The 22,815-nt window shown below is 36.0% G+C and overlaps 3 protein-coding genes across 3 annotated transcripts in view; 1 reads left to right on the forward strand and 2 right to left on the reverse strand.

Moving 5' to 3' along the window:
• Nucleotides 1-22,815, forward strand: part of LOC138327960 (uncharacterized) — a 118,967-nt gene that overhangs the window by 59,730 nt on the left and 36,422 nt on the right. The gene's annotated exons all lie outside the window — the stretch shown is intronic.
• LOC138326749 (integrase/recombinase xerD homolog) lies at nt 444-4,246 on the reverse strand. Its single transcript, XM_069272758.1, has 3 exons — nt 3,603-4,246; nt 2,808-3,029; nt 444-1,610 (listed from the first exon to the last, which is right to left on the reverse strand). The coding sequence occupies exons 1-3, from the start codon at nt 3,984-3,986 to the stop codon at nt 591-593; spliced, it is 1,626 nt and encodes a 541-aa protein (XP_069128859.1). The 5' UTR covers nt 3,987-4,246; the 3' UTR covers nt 444-590.
• On the reverse strand, nt 15,717-17,163 carry LOC138326750 (uncharacterized protein KIAA1958 homolog). Its single transcript, XM_069272759.1, has one exon. The coding sequence runs from the start codon at nt 16,983-16,985 to the stop codon at nt 15,717-15,719; it is 1,269 nt and encodes a 422-aa protein (XP_069128860.1). The 5' UTR covers nt 16,986-17,163.

A 22,815-nucleotide genomic window follows, 5' to 3' on the forward strand; every position in this document is an offset into this window, starting at 1 on the left:
AGTTTATATGCTTTCTCTTCCTCTCAACTTTGGCATATGAGCAAGCCCCATGCCAGTAACCCCTGGGTAGTATTTAGACCAAATTATAGTAGTAAGGGGAGATAAAAAAGCAAACCTTAAAAGTGAACACCTGATTGTTTCTATCAAGTCTTTGCCTTTAATGCTGACTACATCATTGGACTCAAGTTGAATCAGGATCATTTTTGGAGGCGGGGATTTTCCCAATTCATTCTCAATGAGAGGGTCAAATTCACTCCAGGTCATGCCTCTACGGGTCATCCAATGAATAGCATACCCCTTTCTGTCAAGATTAAGGTTTGTACCACCCGGTCTCTTAGCTGCCTCCTTCATAACCCCAAAATGGTATAGAAGATCCTATGACTCATATGGGGGATAAGTCATCTGAAAGAATATCTGATGATGTTTTAGAAAAGCATGAATTGCAATAATATTAATAATCCAAATTTAAATCAAAACGCTGTAATAAAACCATAACCGACTTTATTATAATTAACTTAGAATTATACATGGGAAATGAGTTCAAATCACACAATGTGGTAAATTCAGGTTCATTCATAGCTGCTGTATGCTTAGCTAAAAACTGTCTCTACTGGGATTCTTATGTATTTTGAGTAGACCCTTGATTTCCATCGACCCCATGCTTGTATTTTCTGTTCAGAAATTCCCCTGGTGGCTGCCTCTGTAGCGGCCCCTATACGAAATGAGTGAGTTTTGTAATGAGACACAGGGATGCGCGAAAAAGTTAATGATTTCTTTAAAACAGCAGCTACCTGATAGCGAGTAATTGATGAACCATTCCTATGTATGAATAACTGCTGATTAACTGTATTTGGCCGAATCAAAAGGTATTTGTTCAGAAGTGAGACAGGGCAAATATCTGAGTTAGGATAACTGTTGATATGTAATAATGCAGAGTGACCTCTCTGGTCAGTCTTTGATTCCCTGATACAAACTTTTAAATGTCTGGAAGGAGAATTTACAATGGTAACATCTGAAATTCCCAGTGGACGTGTATCATTACCATTGCTACTGGATGCTGAAAATTCGCCAACCCTCAGAAATCCGAAAAATGCTAAAGTAAATGCCGCAGAAAAAAGTTCTGCTTCATATTTAGAGCTACAGACTGATGAAAGGGAGGTAACCAGTTTTCTAATTAGGGGTAAAGTAATAGGGAGACGCGCATCCACGCGTTTGTTACCACGTTGTGCCCCCTCCATAATTTTCTTAACAATAAAACATTGTGTTGAATCCTGTTGACCCCGAAGATTATGCTCATGGGATATTCCACTCATATAAGTGGAAATAGTTGATGCTGAGTATCCCTGTAGTGACATATAAGATATAAATTGTACTAAATGGTCTGAGGGGACAGGCCAAATGCTCGACATATTATAAGAGGACCTGAATGTTTGGAAACACTGTAACGCTGAGTTGTAAGTTTTCCATGTACTATTAGCCATTGCATTTTGAAGTAATCTATTAGCTTCAACCTTTATATCTCCCATAGGTGGGCAGGTATTGGGGTGGACAAAAGTTCTGCTGCTGGGGCTGACCGGCGAAACCTGGCCCACTGTTGACGAGAAATGGAATCAGCTATAACATTATATTTACCAGGAATGTGTTCTGCCCTTATGTTTAAATTGTAATTTAATTTAACAAAACTAATGGCCTAATGATAGTCATCACACTTTGTGATTTAGAGGATTTTTTGTTTATAAATGTTACAACAGCTGCATTATCACAATTTTACTACCCCATAAACATATTGACACATAAATTGGAAATAACTCTAGAAATGTAATGTCTTTAAGGAGACCCTTATTTGACCAAGCTGTGGGCCTGGACCCATAAGCCCAAGACCCCTGAAAGTATACACCAAAGCCCTTTTCTTGACCACCTGCACTGTCTGTATATAATTCCATGGAAGCAGAGGTGCTCCAGTGTCTATCTGGAATTACTGTCATACAATTGTAATTTTCCAAAAATGACAACCATACTTTAATGTCTGCCTTCATCGATGCACTGACTCTAATCTTATGATGTGGCTTGTACACACCAGCAATAGTATCAATAAGACGACGACAAAATGCAGGGCCAGGGGCGACGACTCGACATGCAAAGTTTAGCATACCCAGTACTGACTGAAGCTTAAGCAGGGTCACTTTGTTAACTGTTAACAAATACTCAAGCTCTTTACATAACTGAACAATCTTGTCCCGAGGTAATCGCATTACTAATTCAACTGTATCAAACTCAACTCCCAGAAAACATAAACAAGTTGTAGGTCCTACAGTTTTTTCTTGGGATAATGGTAACCCTATTTCATGTGAAATATTCTCAAATATATCTAAAGAAGCTTGACACTGATTGTTTCCAGACTGTCCCCCAAAAAGAAAATCATCTAAATAATGCAGAATGTTTTTGTTACCAGTTTTGTTAACAACTAACCAGTTAATAAAAGTTGCAAATTTTTCAAACATTGCACAACTAATCGAGGCCCCCATAGGCAAACATTTGTCAAAATAGTAATGCCCATCAAACTTTATACCCAGTAGATCAAAATCACAAGGAGATATTGGTAGTAAGCGGAAGGCGGACTTTATATCTGACTTTGCTAATAAAGCCCCTTGGCCGAGATTGTGTATCATCTCAGCTGCATCATCTATGCTTGGATAAGACACACTACATAACTCTGGTGGAATAAAATCATTTATGAAATTGTGATCTGGATAAGACAAATGATGTATAACTCTATAGTTACCGTCTTTTTTGGGAATGAGACCTACTGGCGATACCTGTAAGGTGGGCAGAGGAGGGTACGCAAAGGGACCTGCTATGCGTCCAGCCTCCAACTCTTTCTTGATTTTGCCCTGTAATATTTCTGGGGCCTGTTTGGTGCTAGCTAAATTACCTGCCTCGCGTGCTCTACGAGGACCTACATACTCCAGAGAGAATCCCTCATTAAATCCCTTTGCGATATAATCCCTGACATCAGTTAACGGATAATCCTGCAAGTACTTTAAAAGTTTTTCATAAATTATAGGAGTAGTACCAAGGCTATAAAGATTGCTGGGAAGTTGTGGATTGTCTGCGCTACCTAACTCTACATCTGTATTAGTGCAATTATTGTTGACAAGTCATTGCTTACACTTAAAGCTAGGATGTGATCCCCCGCATGTACTACATGCATGACGATAGCGACATTTGGACCCAAATTTACATTGTTTTCCCTTATTGAAATTATAACAGCACCCTGAACTTGGGACAGCAGATTTAGAACTAGAGGGCTTGGGAGATAATAGCTGATCAACGTTTGAATTTGTTATGTTAATCTGGCTAGGTGAATTATACATGAGCCATAAATCTGTGTCTATCACACCCCATGATGAACAGGGGTTCTTGGACTTGCGCAATCTGTATTGCTAACTGCCGCCAAACGGATGTCATGCATATATTTTAGGAGTTCTTGACATTTTTCTGGGTATTTTTCTAACATCACACTTGTATATGTGAGGAAGGCTGATGTCCAAGCATGAATGTTAGTTACCTGCTTAGCAATATTGGATGGCTTTTTTTATTACAAATTTCCCATCCTTGATTATTAACTCCCCCGATGTCTCGAAGCCCGCCTCCATTTCCCGTTTTTTTGTGTGGAATATTATAACCCAAGGATCAAAAATACTTGGTACCGGAGATGGACCCCCCAGTACATGTGAAGTGCCTGGGATTTGCATTAAATCAATTATCTCACCAGGTCTGTCCTGACTCGCGCCATTAGGCATATTGCCCCTCTCGGGGGCCCTTACATTGGGCTGACTGTCATCAGTGTTCGTCATATTTCTTGGACGTTTTTCCACAGATGTAGGTTCATCGACACTAACACCACCTGATGCCGACGCCGATGCTCTCTTCCTGGGTTTTACGCCCGGGCCCCTTGCTGAAGAACGCCTAGGTTTTGGTGGCATGTCTTTTGATGAATTATGTGCCTTGACGAATGGCTAAGCGGAAGTTATAATCAAATAAAGGAAGGGCGCGCTCGATTGGTATCTCATCCTATTAAAGATACCCAACATCATTCTAAGTGGGGCGCACTCGATTGGTGTTTCGGCCTATTAAAGATACCTAGTACCTACATGTATCATATCCTTATTGTTACCTATAAACTATAAATAAAGCATTCGCTGGCATTAAACACGTTTATCTGTTATTTGATAAACGCTATTAATCTATGTTAGTTTCAATGACTTGTGAAAATAATAAAATTTACTATTTTTTAAAATCTTTTTGATACCTACACTTTCCAGTCAATCTTCAATACTTTTCTAAGATGTTAAAAGATGACAACTGTATTGCCCCCGCCCTATCCAACTATACATGCAGACTACACCACTGCGTCACACACCATCCTCAGAAAAGGTCGTGTCAATGGCGAAGTGATGATCGGCCCGATATAAATTGTAAATATGTCCTGTTGTTTTATGTATGTTCATAATGGAAATCAATCAAATGTCTTTAAAATAATAAAAAAATAAACATATATGTATATGTATCTTCATCATCAAATTGGTGTGTTCTTGTTCATGATACAGAACTCGAAATATTAGGCAATGATGAATGCCAGTAAGAATGGACCATTCTTCGCTTCCTTATCGGTTTTCGCAATGAAATAAATTCTATGATTCTAAATACGTTTTCAGTTCGAATGTTTAGGAGGAAGTTCATTGTTAGGAATTCGAATGTAGATGGAAACCCATTCTAGCCCTGGTCTAATCGGTGAACTCTAGTTCAAAATGTGCTATGAATGGAAACGTGAAAAAAATAAAATGATTACGAAATGGTAATTATTTTTATTTCACAAATACATTCATTTCGCACGTTTTATTTCTGATCCATTTTGAATATCATCTGAGCATGCCTAAATTATATATGTTTTAAAAGTTCAATAATATTTTGCGGATTGTGTTTCCAAAAATGAAAGTTCAATTCAATCTATTGGTGTAGATCAAAGAGGCAATTTATTCGCAGTAACAGTTGTAACATTGTCAATAAACTAAATTTTGAGGTATCAATGATATGCCATTGTTTCCTTTACATGCTTATCATTTATCTGCCACTCTACTGATGCTTAAAGGATAAAGTTCTGCTAGACCATGTTACAACTTTTCAATACACTACACCAATCAGGAATATTACAAGAAACAAAAATGTTTTCATAGAACGAAATCAGGCGCAAATACATCGGACCTATGATTCGTGAATCAAAGATATCCTTGAACAGCAAAATGTAAACATCATGCGTAAATAAGACAATGAAGTATTAGGAAGTAATGCATCAGCGACATGTATATCTATACATATTTTCACACGTTAAGATCCATATGCATAAAGAGTACATATATAAGTATCAGGAAAATATATCCCAAAACATTTGTTTATTAACTCCTTTTTATTTATACACAGAAATAATGAAAAAAGGAAAACAAGTGGTTTTAATGTTTTGTAATAAATTTAAGTGATGAAATGAATAAAACTTGTGTCAGTAGTGTGATGTGTGAGAGCCCTCCTGCGTGGGGACATTGTTTATATACTTGAAAATGGCGACATGCTTCTTGTCTTTCCTTCAGTTTAACAACCAGGGAAATGCTGGCTAATCTAGAATTTTTCTATTCATCTTTGTCATCAAAAAGACAAATTACTTCTATGATGTAATTTCCTCAATTATTAAAGTATAAATTTAAGCTATTGTTTTACAAGTACAGCCACTTTGAAAAAGAGGATCTTACATGAGTGGCTATGTGATATGAAATTTATCAAACGAGTTCAAGGATTTGACAAGCAACGAACGCATAGTCACAAGTGTAAGGTTCTATTTATCACATAATTTTTAATATCAATATAAGTAAAACATTATATTCCGTCACTATATAAAACACTAGAAAATAAATAACATATCAAATTTTTAAACGAGTTTGATCAATTTCATACCGCATACTAAATTTTGTCTGTATATAAAACAGTAGAAATCCAGCTCCGATGTGACGTCAAAACTACATGTGGCTTTATAATAGTGTTATTACACATATGCAATACGATATTTATGATATGGCCATATGACATGCTGGACGGGCCAGTTATGTGATAAACCTTCTTTAACGACGGATGTAAAAACATATGTATTTAAGTAGGTGGTTTTGGAAATAATAATCAACATTGAGGTTTTTCGTTCAAAGTGTAACTTCCTCGTGTCATGTTTGTGACGTGTGACAGTGTGAAATTAAACAATCTGTTACCGGGATAGCTCGAATAAAACATTAAACTAAATAAATAAAATACCATGTATTTGCAGTTATTTGTACTTTGAACAAGCAGCAGTTTCACAGTAATTGTGAACTATATGTGAAGTGTACAAAGTAAGAAATTAATAAACAAAGTTTCTTATTTTATGTACTTGTAATAAGTCATAAATGATTACATGTAGTCGGTATATTTATACTTTGTTCACTGAAAACTTTAAATCAAGTAATGACACCAACAATAATAGTATGTTTTGGTATTGATCAATGCTGGGATTCGTAAATTAATAAATAATGCATCATTTGTGAAACAATCTGTTTTGCCATCTAGCTACGTTTTGTTGTAGCGTAGGACATAACCAGAAGTAATCACCAATAAATGAAAGCTTCCAATAGTCTCTTGTTAGCGATTGCGCAGAGGGAGAGAAAGTCAAGAGACGCACATCCGGTACTCTGAATACTGACATTAAATTGTGTGGTCGTTATGTAATGAAAATAAGTAGAAGCAAAGGTGCCCAGTAGTATATAACCTAGTTTTTGTTAACTTATTCTTATTTTTGGAATACTATCCTCACATCAAACCTACTTTCAGAGACAAGACGAAAACACTTACACCTAATGTTAAACATTCATCAAAGATCAGTGGGAACAAAGCCTGCATGGATGGAAATTAATATAATTTCATTTTAATGTTTAAAGGATGTGAAATAACTTCGTTATAGGATACTGAACTACATTATTATATGATCTTTAATGAGTGTTCTTTTCATATCAAATTTTATGACACGAGTCTAAGATTTAATTTTTATTTTTGCGAGCCCTGGCGATAGATAGGTTTTATCACACAACTACAACAAAGTACATATCACCTCAAAATGCAATGCGAAAATCTTTTGTCCCGCCATCCTCAAAATCCTGACGTCTCGCCAATTTGTCCTGATGTCATATTATTGTTTCAAAATTATTGTGAGATCACACAATTAGATTGTGAGAGACACAGTGTCAGCTTTAATGTGTGACGTACGTTATTCCAGGCCAAGAAGATTGTGTTTATTCACAATAATATTGTGTGACCTCACAATAAAACTGTGTTCCCTTACAATAAGATTGTGTGACCGCACAATGAGATTGTGTTCCCTCACAATAATATTGAGTGGCCTCACAATATGTATTGTGTCCCCTCACAATAATATTTTGTGGCCTCACAATGTTGTTAGGGAACACAATAAATATTTTTAGTGTGGCGCCAGGCGGCTTCCGTTCGATACATATCACAAAACAAGATTACTTATTTTCTATTGTTCACTAACATACAACACGAGTATATTACCTTTTACAGAACAACTTCATGTAAATGCTTCTGACCTCTCGACGAAAACGGGGATAAAAAAATCCGTAAACAATTGGATTCGCTACATTGTTAATGAAAGCAAACCAAAGCCTCAGCAAATGTGCGACTGCATTGTAGCACTGTATACTGTGTGATCACGATTGAGAGATGAGGGGTAAAGCTTACGATGAAAACCACTGTAATAATGAAAAATATGAGAGTTGTCTTCTTCGTTTTATTCATTGTTGAATTGTGAATTGTCCTAGTTTCAATGTTGATTTCGGTCGTCTTTCCATCATTTAACTTTTGGTTTTTCTGGTTGTTGGATGCCATATCTTTCATCCGTGTTGTTAGATCTGTAGTAACATGAGAGGTTTTATTCATATCAACGTTACTGGAAACGTTGTCCAGAGCATTAGATTTACTGGATGCGAAAATCGACCTTGACGCCAACTCAATAACAGGAACTGTTCTCTGTATTGTTGGACGCATCAGTTTCAATTTGGCCTTCCCATGTTTCCATAGTTGGAGTCCAATTAAGAAATAAAGCACAGTTAGGGAAACAAATGCTAACAAAGTACAAAATATCAGGAAACTGTAGTAATATTTATAATACCGGTGTCTGACTTCAAAGTCCGTCCAATACAACACGGGTGCAGGCCACGTTATCACAAGTGCTAACAGAAGAACAGTTGAGCACGCTAATTTGGCCGTACGTTCATCTATTTGCTTTCCAAAAAGGCCAGCAAATCCTCACAGTTATCACAAGCAATATTAAAGCAGACGCGACTGAATTGAAATAAAGCAAGACCGCAATTGATTCACACATTTTGAGCGTTGTTGCAATGGCATAAGGGATGCAAATCAAGCAAGCGACGATATCAAGTATTGCCAGGAATAAAATGTAAATGCGGAGATTCATCTTAGGAAATTTAAAAGCATAAATGTACAGAACATGTGCATTTCCTATCACTCCAATAATCATCAAAAGTGATAAAAACACTATTTTGCCTATGGTTATTTTGACGTGTCGGTCGTATAGTTCATCGCTAAAGTAGAAGTTTGTGTTTCCAGTTGTGTCGTTCACACTGATATAATTAATAACATATTTTGAAATTAAAATTGAAATAGTCAACATAGTGGCATGGTTATTTGGTGACACAAATATCTACCGAATCCTGTGGAATTACTAAACTAAAATGTATATTTTCTTGCCTATTTTGTCCCAAATTTAACAGGTTAACAGTAATTTCAATTTCAAAAATATTGTATTGATATTATGTACATCAATAGGATCGGACATCAGGCTACGCCTATTTAAGTCCTCTCCAGATCTTATTTTAAAGTATAAACATGAATTCCTGAAGTTAACAGTAATGTTAGGCAATTATGCATACACACTATACTACTCAGAATTTGCTGAGGATCACTTTTATTTTGTAGTAAATAAAATTCATTTTATCGTACCATATTCATAAAAAACATTTTTGTAAGAAAAAAAGCACGACAATGGGTACGAAAACTAAATTCGCATTAAAGACAGTTTCCTAGTGTAATTTTCATTTCAGTATCTTGTGTGGCGTCCCTAAGCTTTATTAACATTGCGACATCGCCGACGAATGCTCGCAATTAAGTCCCGTTTCCGGTTTTGCTGGATGGATGCCCATTCCTCTCATAGAGCCGTTCCAAGTTCTTGCAGTGACTTTGACTGGTTAACGCGGGATGAAATGAATTCCTGTAGCATATCCCACACGTGCTCTATCGGATTTAGATCCGAGGAACGAGATAGCCAGTCCATGCGTTCGATAGTTTCTCTCTGAAGATAGGCAACAGAGACCTGAGCTCTATGTTGGCGAGCGTTATCATCCATTAGAATGAATTCCGGACCAATTGAATCAGCATATAGCTCTCTGTAACTATTAATACGAACACCTTACGCAACCTGTCCATCAAACTGGACCTTAATACACAGCCCTACTCGTAAACAACTCATTATATGGAAAACGGAATGCGGCGCCCTAGCTCCCTACGTATACGTAACGACCCCAGATGGGCACGTGCACGTGGACACCTGGTCCCTAACTGTCCTATGTTTGTATATATACACTAAATATCAAAGAAACACAATTTAACAAAGCATGACAATTTATTGACTCGTGCCCTATCCGGACCTCGAACTCACGATCTACGGCACCCAATCTTGCTGCTCTTCTTTCTACCATTTCAATCTTACTGATGTCTGATTTATTACATGGATCCCACACTGAGCAGGCATACTTTAGTGATGGTCTAACGACGATCATATTGGCCTGTTCTTTAACAGAAGTAGATCCGATCTTAAGGTTTCTACGGAGAAAGCCCAGGGTGGAATTGGCTTTTTCACACATGTTTGATATATGGGATTCCTATTTCAGATTTGATTGAATTGTAATGCTTAGGTATTTGAATTTGTCTACATGTTTTAATTCTTTCTGGTGTAGGATGTATTTGTGGTGAATGGCCTGTTTGTTATTTGTTATTGATAAGATGTTACATTTGTCTGGGTGAAATGACATTTCCCAAGACTTCTCCCATTTGGCAAACTTATTAAGGTCTTCATGTAGACATGTCGCATCATTTGTGGATTTTATTGTCATATATGCAATGGTGTCTTCTTCAAAAAAGGCGTACAGCGGAATTAAGGCCAACAGGGATGCCATCGATGTAACATAAAAAGAGGGAAGGACCTAAAACTGAGCCTTGAGGGACTCCAAACTTGACATCTAAGTAACAAGATCTTTCACCTTCTACAATAACAGCATGCTTTTTATTATTTAAGAAACTCTCATTCCAGGTGTTAACCTTGTCATTGATTCCATAGTACCTCAGCTTGTGACATAGGAGAGAATGATTCAATTTGTCAAAAGCCTTGGAGAAATCCATTATCAGTCCGTTTGCCTTGGTTTACATGTTTAGTAACACCATCAATGGATTCTATTCATTGGGTTACACATGATAGTGACCTGCGAAAACCGTGCTTAATTTCTACATATACAGGTAAATGAAATAGGTTTGTATTCTTTAGGGTTGATCTTATTGCCTTTTTATACATTGGGGCGACATGCGCTAGCCTCCAATCAGTAGGAACAGAGCCAGAAAGAAGAGATTGGTTGAAAATAATTGAGAGTATAGGAGCAATTTCTGGTGTCAGGTGCTTAAAAATCCTTGGTTTGAGCTCTTCAGGACCAGCGGCTTTACTGGGGTTTAAATTATTAGAAGTTTCAAGATTCCTTCAGGTGTAATCAGGATTTCAGGCATGATGGGGAAATGTGGTGTAGTTGGAATATTACATTTGTTAGAAAATTCTTCCGTTGAAAATTTAGTTCCAGGACTGAAAACCGATTGGAATTGGGGGTTAAGTGCTTCCGCTTTAGCTGTAGGATCAGTTATTAATTCGCCTTCACATTCCAGGGAGAATATGCCAATGTAATAAACTAAAGCCTTTTAGAAGCACTGTATATGTTATCATTTACATGTGGTATCAAGATGCCCTCTACCACAGGTTTACGACGCGCAAAAAAAATAAAAATACTGAAAGGTTGTTTACTTAGCCCTGTATCCTATTTTCAGAAAATGGGGTAATTAATTTTAAAATGCTCTGAACACCACAAAAATCATCCGATCTGAATATTTTTTAGTTTACATTGAAGACAATTCCCTACTGGTCACTATGGTATATGATATGATGGGTTGTGGGCGAATTTTATTTCATATCGAAAGTTGAATTACGAGGATTCGTGTAAAAATCGTTAGTCGGAAAAGTACACGCTACATCCCCAGGTCACGATTCCCTAATGAACACAGACCGTATAAAATCGCCATCCATTCAACAAATGCATCCCTGAAGTGCAGATCCTCAATATAAACTCACTTACTTATAAAAATTGCACATTGGTATTCCTTAGCGATCCCCACGTTCTATTTATTGTCATGCAGAACAGACGATCACAGATCTCGGCCATTTTTCGCCTGTCATCTCCGATTTGATACAAGCTCTCTGATTGACTCCTAGAAGCGAGTGGACCAATCAGAAAGCTTGTATCAAATCGGAGACGACAGCACCACCTATGATCATGTGGATCATTCTTGGGACATCTTTAAATCCACACTCAATGCCGAAGTAAATGGACATATACCCTATATCACCACCAAACCCAAACATAACAACACATGGGTTAATTTCATTTTTCATTTCAACAAATTTTATTGACAAAGATGTTTCAAGTCAAATGGATTAAATAACAGGCAAGGCATATATAAATTCTCTTCAATGGTGGCAAAGGTATTAGTTTAAACTGACTTCAATTATAGATATTATATTTAGGTTTTGAAATGAAAATTTTTCGACAATTAAAGGGAGATAACTCTTATGCATACTCCATTCACACATCATACATAATATAAATACAGCTATTATTTTATCAATTTATTACAAGAACATGTTATATTAGACCACATGTTACTTAGATATTGACAGACAATGGCCAACAGTCCATGTGTATATATATGCACTTGTCATTGCTCTCAATAATGTTAACTTTCTTGAAAATAATTGAAAACGTACACGTATATACATGTATACTTTAATAGAATATGTATATGCTGTATATAGAACAAAACAAAGTAACAGTACTAAAACAAACATGCTCAACAAAATACTCCAAATATATATCTTTGACAGAGAATAATTATAGCAGAATATATACCATATATTATTCAAATGTTATATTATAGTGAACATTGCATATTTTTTGAGAAAAATCAAAATTAAAAAAAAAAATAAAAACCCTTCATACCACTATTAGTACCACCACCTATGATCATGTGGATCATTCTTGGGACATCTTTAAATCGACACTCAATGCCGAAGTAAAGGGACATATACCCCATATCACCACCAAACATAACAACATATGGGTTAATAATGAGATAAAACATACTCAGGAAGAGAGACCGGCTTTACAAAAAAGTTTAAAAAAAAAAAACTGGTGATTCAAACCTGCGTGAATATTATAAAAAGCTGAAACATGACATACAGAGAAATCTCCGACAGTCATACTGGCAATATGTAGAGGCACAGGTTTACGACGCGCAAAAACAAATAATAATTGAATTAGTGGTTTCTTATCCTTTTCTGATAGTATCTCACTTAGCATGTTTGTAGAGTGGGAAACTGCGTGGAATTAACTTAGCTTTCTGTGGGCAGAGGCTGAACTTAACAAACACACTATCATGATCAGAGATACCAGGCAATACCTCAGTTCTAATAACCTGGTTTGGTACGTTTGTTATGACCAACGTTAGGATATTTCCATTTCTAGCGTCGGATGGTTTGTATGGGGCTTCAGGATCTTATTTTTCCAGCTAATTCTAATTAATGGAAGTCCCAACCTATGATGATTTGGGCATTGTTCAATGATGAAACGTTTCTAATCGCTTTATCCAGCCCATTTAGACTACTTTCGTTTGATGTTTTAGGGTCGTAGAAGACTGCCAGGTATAGGGTTTTCATAACGATGGTCCATAGCCAATATGAATGTCAACTGGAGAGAGGCAAAATACATGAAGCATGCTAGCGCTTTATGTTGGATTTGCCTCTATCCAGTTGGGATTCATATTGGCTATGCTTATATTAACATTTAATTACAATTTATGTTGAAATACCGATTTTGCATCTGTTATGAATTAATCATTCGTTATCGTCATGGATGGAACAGTCATTTGAACAGCCGTGTTCCGTGATCGCTGCGTCATCACAAGCTATGGAAGATCTTAGTCTACATTGTATCTGACAGCAAAGTGCGCTTAATAAGGTTACATAGTTGGACAGCAGTGAAAATGCAAATATATGCGTATCCGTGCAATCTTTCTTGACGTCATTACACATATGTCAATATAAAAGTGATGTACATATATCTAAATAAAGATTTATAAAAAAAACCTGCTACAGTTGTGTATTGTATTACACGTATACATAAATAACGAGAAGGATTCGATAAAAACGGGTGCCAAGTTCCATGTTGATTGTATTTTCAACAATTAATATGGTTAAATAAAAGATTTACAAGACCTTTTTTGTAAATACTTTGTCTAAAAATAATCAACCAATCAATTAAAATATTTTATTTACGGTCCAACGCATATTATTGCATAAACAACTACAATACGTGTATACATATATGACAATATAGGTAGTCGTAGTCACTGACTAAATACATATCCATTCATTCAGGTTCACATGTAGACAAATTCAATATTATGGCGTTGTACGGATGTACAGTTACGTCATACACAATTTTATTTTCTGTAATAGTTATCTGGAGAGGACCAAACAGTGCAGCTAAGTCCAACTAAACTATAAATCAAATTGAAGTGAGACGACGGTTGGACAAAGACAGACGATTTGTCTACTGTAACAGTCTATGTGATAAATAAACAATATATTTTCCTGGTAAATGTTTTTTTTTTGCACATTTATGTACAAGTACTTCAAAATATCGTAGCATTTTCAAAGCGGTTTTTCGAAGTTTCTGCACTTTCGAAAAGATATAAAGCCAACTCCTTAAGATTCATAACTTGATACATATGTTATGCATCTTTTTTCCTATAATTAATGACATTTGTTTTCTATTTATGGTTAAATAGAGGTTACACAACGAGTGGTTGTTGTTTATGGAATTTCTTAAACTCGAGTTAGTTATTTTTCAAAAGTTACAAAAAACACGAGCTTTAGCGAGTGTTTTTTGTAACTTTTGAAAAATAACTAACGAGAGTTTAAGAAATTCCATATACAATAACCACGAGTTTGTGTGACCTGTTTCTACCACAATACCAAATCAATGCCGAGGACCGAGTGACCTTTTTTACACACTTATGTATTGTTTACGTGTTTCATGTGTAGCGCAAGGATATGACCTGAAATAAAACATGGCTAATTAATATGCAAAAAAGACTAATACGATTTTTTTATATATTATTTAATTCCAAAAAGGGTGAAAACAATATGAGGATTTTATCGCGTATTATTAATAAATCAGAACAATTATTTAACAAACAGTTCAATGTCACAAAACAAAAATCGCGTACTATATTATCCTGCGGAGTAACTTTACTACGTAGTGCGTTTTTCCCGCCAAACCGATCATTCATGAATTGGTTTCACTGTCACTGTCACTTTAAATGACATGCGTGCGCTTGTTAATTGGTGCAGTGGAGGGACTGAGAGTGTTGTTGTTCACATTGAAGGTACCCCCGTAAATCGGACCCCCAAACAGGAATGGAGAGGTGACTTTACAGCTTCTGTCAGGTGTAAACGTTGTCATCGAGCCCGATAAGCACGAGGATGACGAACTGAGAGATGGATCATGATGAGTGACAGGTTGATGTAATGTGTTTGATAACACGCGTGATATCGAACGCTGTTGGCTAGAGTTAATTGTTGAGTAATTGTTCACACTCTGCAAATTCTTGTGTCCGCTTATCTGAAACAGGAAAAGTGATTTCATGCATGATTAGCATTTATTTTGCTTGGTGTGTAACGTAAGTGAGCTATTTGTGTATTTTGTGTTTGGGATTTAATTTTCGATAATAAAGGTAAGTGACATTTTTGCATCGATTTGATTTTTACATGTGAAGTGACATTGAAACAAAATCCCGTGAATAAATTTAGTGTGTAAAAGCCAATGCAGTGGTCAATATAATCATAGGCACGATGAATGTACATATTGACCAACTAGAATACTAACTGACCTGTACGATCTGATTGGGAGGCAGGCCTGTATCGTTTAGCTTTTGAACCAAATACTTCCAGGCACTGTGGTTAGTTAAACGTTTCCCGACAGCAACGGTTCCGGGAACATCTGCTGATTTTTTGTCAGTCCTGAAGTTCAGATGAAAACACACATTCATATTTATTGATTGATTGATTCTGATAGATTGATTGATAAACTAGAAAAGAGAGAGAGAGAATGAAGTACACTGTAGGTATGCGCGTTACGTCGTAGGATTCGATCCCGCGTAGCCTATTTCAAGTGTCATTGACCAAGTATATGTTTACCTGCATTCTCTGCCATGTTGCGCATGAAGCTTCCTAGCTTGTTAACACCAACCGGTTGGCATTTATACCACTTGTTGGATTTTTCTGTGTTGGTATTTGTTGCTATATAAAATGGATCGTCAGTGTTACAGTAGGTGGGTGGCCGACGAGATTTATACATTTTGTAGTTGGCGACTGGACAGCGAGTCGGGTTCTCGGGGGTAGCCCAGGCACGGGGAGGGACGGCTCTTACATTTTTGGGATTTGACCCAGGTCTGGTTTTGGTTTGGCTCTCGTTAAATTCTATATACTCATGATTTTCAGTATCACGACATAACTTGACATCTCCCCACTTCATATCGCGATGTTCTGTCACCCCCCTCATGCCAAAATGGACAGTATTTAACAGCCAAACCGTTCGGAGTAACGTTTCTGGATTTTTTGTACCAAGCTGTCCAGTTTTGTATAATTTGTCGATATCAGTGTCTGAGATAGCTTCTGCCTTTTTGGGTTGATTCCCCTTGCCCTCCCGTTTTAACTTTTTTTGTTTACAACGAATTACCTCCATTACCTTTTTAAATTCTATGCTAGAAGCTAGCTGCTTTCCGTAATCTTTTGTTTTTAGATATCTATCAATACTACATTGAATTCCACGGATGGACGATGGTTCGTACTCCTCTCCCTTTTGATTTCGTACATTCATGAAATATATGCAAAGCAATTTGTTTAGATGTTGAGGAGGGATTTGCTGAATTTGACGCTTTTCGTTCAACCTGTTTTGCAAATACCGATGCAGATTATTTACATCACTATCGGTTTTCTTTCTAGTATTTTTATTTACCTCTTGGTCTATAAATCCAGCGACATCGAAATCGTCCAGTGAATCGCGATCGTCAGACGTAATGTCTGGAGTATCTTCATTTTCATGTACAGGTAGGCCTAACGATGATGGAGTTTGTGTTTTAGACATACAAAATGTAAGTTTAGAAGAAACTGGCATAGTTAAACTCTTACTGGTATTAAGAAAAGACGACGACTGTGTCGTTGTGATTGACGGGTCTTGTCCAGGACACGACGGTACGACATCAAATTTGTACCTTGGCTCCGTCAATATATGACCAGAATCTAATTGAATTTGGTACCTGTCAAAACCAAACTGTTCCCCTTTTTTAGAAATTGCCTTAATGGCACCCCTTTGACCACCGACAAGCCTGATTATGTCGCCAACACTGACAACAGGGAGACCATCTTCGTCCAATTCAGCCATTGTTGTTGTTATCGAGCAGACGAGCAATGTAAACACCAGCACGTGCTATTGACTCACGTGTTTAAAAAGTAGTTCCGGTCAAAGTTCGCCGTCTCAGCCAATCAGAATGCGTACAGGGTTTATACCACGTGTGGTATAAACAAATTGTTAATCAACAGTCGTGCTGTTTAACTAATGGCCTGAGAGTGGAATAACACGAAGTATTGTGGTAGAAAGTGAAACAAAGAATGATTATTATTATTATTATTATTACAAGCTAACCGATACTTACATTATATATATCATTGGCTTCTTAGGTAAAATATTCGTTTTCGTTTAAATATCACATACAGCGTATATAACAATAATGACAATCAAAAAGCTAACCTAATTTTATAACATATATGTATAATTCATTTTTCACAAATATAATACGGGCAGCCACTTGAAACGTCATGATATACTTGTGCATATCAAAAGGTCTCCAATACTTTTAATGACATACGTATGACTATCAAATTACTAGTAAACGTTTCTGTCACAATTTGCGTGCCCCTGTGTTTTGGCTGAGGTGACCAAGATTGCATTTTACGGTCTCGGAATAGCAGATGAGACTGCTTGTTTTACACATGTTCAAAGAAATTTAACTGTCGAAAACAGATATATCTAGATTTAATATCCCATGAAAGTTACATAATATAAGACCACGATCGAGAGCATCGTGACTATAGCGATAGGACAATGACGTCTCCTTGCAGGCGGTGTATGGGATTCGCAAATTATTTAGTCTAGATGAAATAAACGATTATTCTAAGTACTGGTTTATTTAAAAAATGAATGTACTTGCAATATTTCCAACGTTGGACATTTTTGTTTTGCTATAATTAATGTCGATGCTGCTATCGTTTGTGGGATGAGATGAGATGAGGAGGTTTTGCAGAGTCATCTCTGTTTTCCCTGTCGACACCAAAATAAAACTTGTATTGTAAGATAGTGACCGTGTATTCTGTTTATCCTGTAACTTTTTCATTATACATACAGAAGATAGTATTCAAAACGAAAGCAAATTGCTTGTTATTTACACGATTTCGCTCAAAGCGAAACGCTTCTTTGATGATCAAGAAAAGATGCATTCACTAAACCGAATGAGTGTGTACTCCTTTTTACTACCGTGGGAAATATGTAAGCGACGTCATTCCGGTGATTGTGACGTCACTGTTTGGCGGGACTGACTGCCGTTTCATTCACTCCTACTAAAAGTGACGTCACTGAAATGTTCGGGATCAAGTCATCAAATTTAGAAATTGAATCAAACGAAAGAAATTAAACATTTATTTACTGACATCGTAATATTTTCCTATTGCAACTATTACAGGAAATTCTTATTATCCGATATTGGGTTTTGTGCCCAACTAATGTCGATATTAGAGCTGAAAATGCATTGTTTCTTGATATAATTCCGCTTCTTTTGTTGACTTTAAATTCGTAAAATGAACTTAACCCGCGAAGGGCGTCAGAACGCTTGTTTTCAACGTGAATAAACACCGTAGTGATAAAGACCTTCCAGTGAAAATTTGCATCAGGGAAATTGGGACACAAAAGACGATTTTCTCCAAAAGTAAGTAAGTTACACTACATTAATTTTGCTGGAACACTTAAAAAATCGTTCTGATTTCAGAACAATTGGAATTATGAAGATATCTCTTACAGTATTTTTATTATTATTATTATATATAATGTAAGTTAACAAGCTAACCGATACTTACATTATATATATCATAAATGACTTCTTAGGTAAAATCTGTGTTTTCGTTTAAATATCACATACAGTGTATATAAAAATAATGATAATAAAAAAGCTAACCGACTTGATGTATAATTCATTTTTCACAAAAAAAAATAATACGGGACGCCACTTGAAACGTCATGATATACCCGTTCATATCAAGAGGTCTCTAATTTACTAGTAAACGTTTCACTCATAATTTGCGTGTCCCTGTGTTTTGGCTACTTTTAAGGTGACTAAGATTGCATTTTACGGTCTCGGAATAGCAGTTGAGACGACTTGTTTTACATATGTTCATAGAAATTTAACTGTCGAAAACAGATATATCTAGATTTTATATCCGATGAAAGGTTCCATAATATAACACCACGATCGAGAGTATCGTGGGTAGCGATAGGCCAAGGACACCTCCTTGCAGGCGGTGTATGGGATTTGCAAATTATTTAGTCTAGATGAAATAAACGATTATTCTAATTACTGGTTTATTTAAAAAAATGAATGTACTTGCAATATTTCCAACGTTGGACATTTTTGTTTTGCTATAATTAATGTCGATGCTGCTATCGTTTGTGGGATGAGATGAGATGAGGAGGTTTTGCTGAGTCATCTCGGTTTTCCCAGTCGACACCAAAATAAAACTTGTATTGTAAGATAGTGACCGTGTATTCTGTTTTCCTGCAACTTTTTCATTATTCATACAGAAGATGGTATTCAAAACGAAAGCAAATTGCCTGTTATTTACACGATTTCGCTCAAAGCGAAACACTTGATGATCAAAAGAAGAGTGCATTCACTAAACCGAATGAGTATATACATCTTTTTACTACCGTGGGAAATAGGTAAGCGACGTCATTCTGGTGATTGTGACGTCACTGTTTGGCGGGACTGACTGCCGTTTCATTCACTCCTACTAAAAGTGACGGCACTGGAGTATTCGGGATCAAGTCATCAAATTTAGAAATTGAATTAAACGAAAGAAATTAAACATTTATTTACTGACATCGTACTATTGTCCTATTGCAATTATTACAGGAAATTCTTATTGTCTGGTATCGAGTTTTGTGCCCGACTAATACCGATATTAGTGCTAAAAATGCATTGTTTCTTGATATTGTTCCGCTTCCTTTGTTGACTTTATATTCGTAAAATGAAATTAACCTGCGAAGGGCGTCAGGGCGCTTGTTTTCAACGGGAATAAACACCGTAGTGATAAAGACCTTCCAAGTATGGCAACAGTGAATATTTGCATCTGGGAAATAGGGACACAAAAAGTCGATTTTCTCCAAAAGTAAGTAAGTTACACTACAATAATGTTGCTGGAACACTTAAAAAATCGTTCTGATTTCAGAACAATTGGAATTATGAAGATATCTCTTACAGTATTTTTATTATTATTATTATATATAATGTAAGTTAACAAGCTAACCGATACTTACATTATATATATCACTGGCTTTTTAGGTAAAATATGTGTTTTCGTTTAAATATCACATACAGTGTATGTAATAATAATGACAATAAAAAAGCTAACCGAATTTTATAACATATTTGTATAATTCATTTTTCACAAAAAATAATACGGGCAGCCACTTGAAACGTCATGATATACATGTGCATATTAAAAGGTCTCCAATACTTTTTAATGACATACGTATCAAATTACTAGTAAACGTTTCTGTCATAATTTTAGTGCCCCTGTGTTTTGGCTGAGGTGACCAAGATTGCATTTTACGGTCTCGGAATAGCAGTTGAGACTACTTGTTTTACACATGTTCATAGAAATTTAACTGTCGAAAACAGATATATCTAGATATATATATCCCATGAAAAGTTACATTATATAAGACCACGATCGAGAGCTTCGTGGGTAGCGATAGGCCAAGGACGTCTCCTTGCAGGCAGTGTATGGGATTTGCAAATTATTTAGTCTAGATAAAATAAATTATTATTCTAATTACTGGATTATGTAAATAATGAATGTACTTACAATATTTCCAACGTTGGGCATTTTTATTTCGCTATAATTAATATCGATGCTGATATCGTTTGTGCGATGAGATGAGATGAGGAGGTTTTGCCGAGTCATCTAATTTTCCCTGTCGACACCAAAATAAAACTTGTATTGTAAGATAGTGACCGTGTATTGTGTGTATCCTGCAACTATTTCATTATACATACAGAAGATGGTATTAAAAACGAAAGCAAATTGCCTGTTATTTACACGATTTCGCTCAAAGCGAAACGCTTCTTTGATGATCAAGAAAAGATACATTCACTAAACCGAATGAGTGTGTACTCTTTTTACTACCGTGGGAAATATGTAAGCGACGTCATTCCGGTGATTGTGACGTCACTGTTTGGCGGGACTGACTGCCGTTTCATTCACTCCTACTAAAAGTGACGTCACTGGAATGTTCTGGATCAAGTCATCAAATTTAGAAATTGAATCAAACGAAAGAAATTAAACATATATTTACTGACGTCGTAATATTTTCCTATTGCAACTGTTACAGGAAATTCTTATTATCTGGTATCGAGTTCTATGCCCGACTAATGTCGATATCAATGCTGAAAATGCATTGTTTCTTGATATTGTTCCGCTTCTTTTGTTGACTATAAATTCGTAAAATGAACGTAACCCTCGAAGGGCGTCAGAGCGCTTGTTTTCAAGGGGAATAAACACCGTAGTGATAAAGACCTTCCAAGTATGGCAACAGTGAATATTTGCATCAGGGAAATAGGGACACAAAAAGTAGATTTTCTCCAAAAGTAAGTAAGTTACACTACATTAGTTTTGCTGGAACACTTAAAAAATCGTTCTGATTTCAGAACAATTGGAATTATGAAGATATCTCTTACAGTATTTTTATTATTATTATTATATATAATGTAAGTTAATAATTACAAGCTAACCGATATTTACATAATATATAATTTTCAGTCATGTGGACATGACGTACATAGGAATTATTTTACGTAATGAATAATTTGCGTGCCCCTGTGCTTGGGCTGAGGTGACCAATATTACATTTCACGGTCCCGGAATAGCAGTTGAGATTGGTTGTTTTTATCTTGTACATACGTTCCTTCCACATATTCATAATTCTTAATATAACTGTCGAAGACAGCTATATCTGGATCAAATTATCGATGAAAAGTTACATAATGCATATGTATAAGACCACGATCAAGTGTATTGTGGGTAGCGATAGGCCTAGGACGTCTCCTTGCAGGCGGTATATGGAGTTTTCAAATTATTATTTGTCTAGATGAAATAAATGATTTGTTTTAATGTTCAGGAGACAAGAGTCATCTCGTCTTTCCGTGTCAACACCAAAATAAAACTAACAGGCCTATTCAAGGACACGTCCTGTAAAATACTGGCCTTGTATATATCCGATGTAAATCCTCAGATATATACTTATTTATTCTGTAGTAATAGAGTTAAATGTACATGTAGCCCTCGCCAGATATTGTGAATAAATTGAATAGGCATGTTTGCATGATATATTAAAAAAAACGAACAAAAATTGCCACCGGTGGTGAGAATAGAAAGATCTGAAGATCTGCACGTTAACACTAAACCAGATTTCTGCTTTTTTATATACAGTGATTTTTTTTTATAAGAAGCAGATAACATTGTTGCATGATAGAGTATTTCCTTATAGGAAAAATAAAAATTTGTAAATGTAATGTGCATGTAGCTGTTGTTTCAGCATGAAGAATAGTGAAAAAAGGATAATAATACATTGATCACAAATCACAAAGTTTTATGTTGTTCTTTAATATACCTGGTATACGATTTTTTTTCTGATATGCTCGAACGTCGTTGAAGACATCCCCTGAGAGGAATGAGTTGGATTTCGCCGAGACGAAGCACACGCTCGTGTATTGTTGATACGGAGAAAACGACAGTTTTTATTTTATACCATGGAATATCAAAGTTATATTATGCATTGAGAAATTGTACAATACAATCTTTTTTAGATTATATCTTTCTACTGCGTATGCATCGTAAAATTCTACTAAGTTGCATGAAAAATCACGATAACTGCAGGTACAGGT

The sequence above is a fragment of the Argopecten irradians genome, chromosome 7 (genome assembly GCF_041381155.1).
Source record: "Argopecten irradians isolate NY chromosome 7, Ai_NY, whole genome shotgun sequence".
NCBI lineage: Eukaryota > Metazoa > Mollusca > Bivalvia > Pectinida > Pectinidae > Argopecten > Argopecten irradians.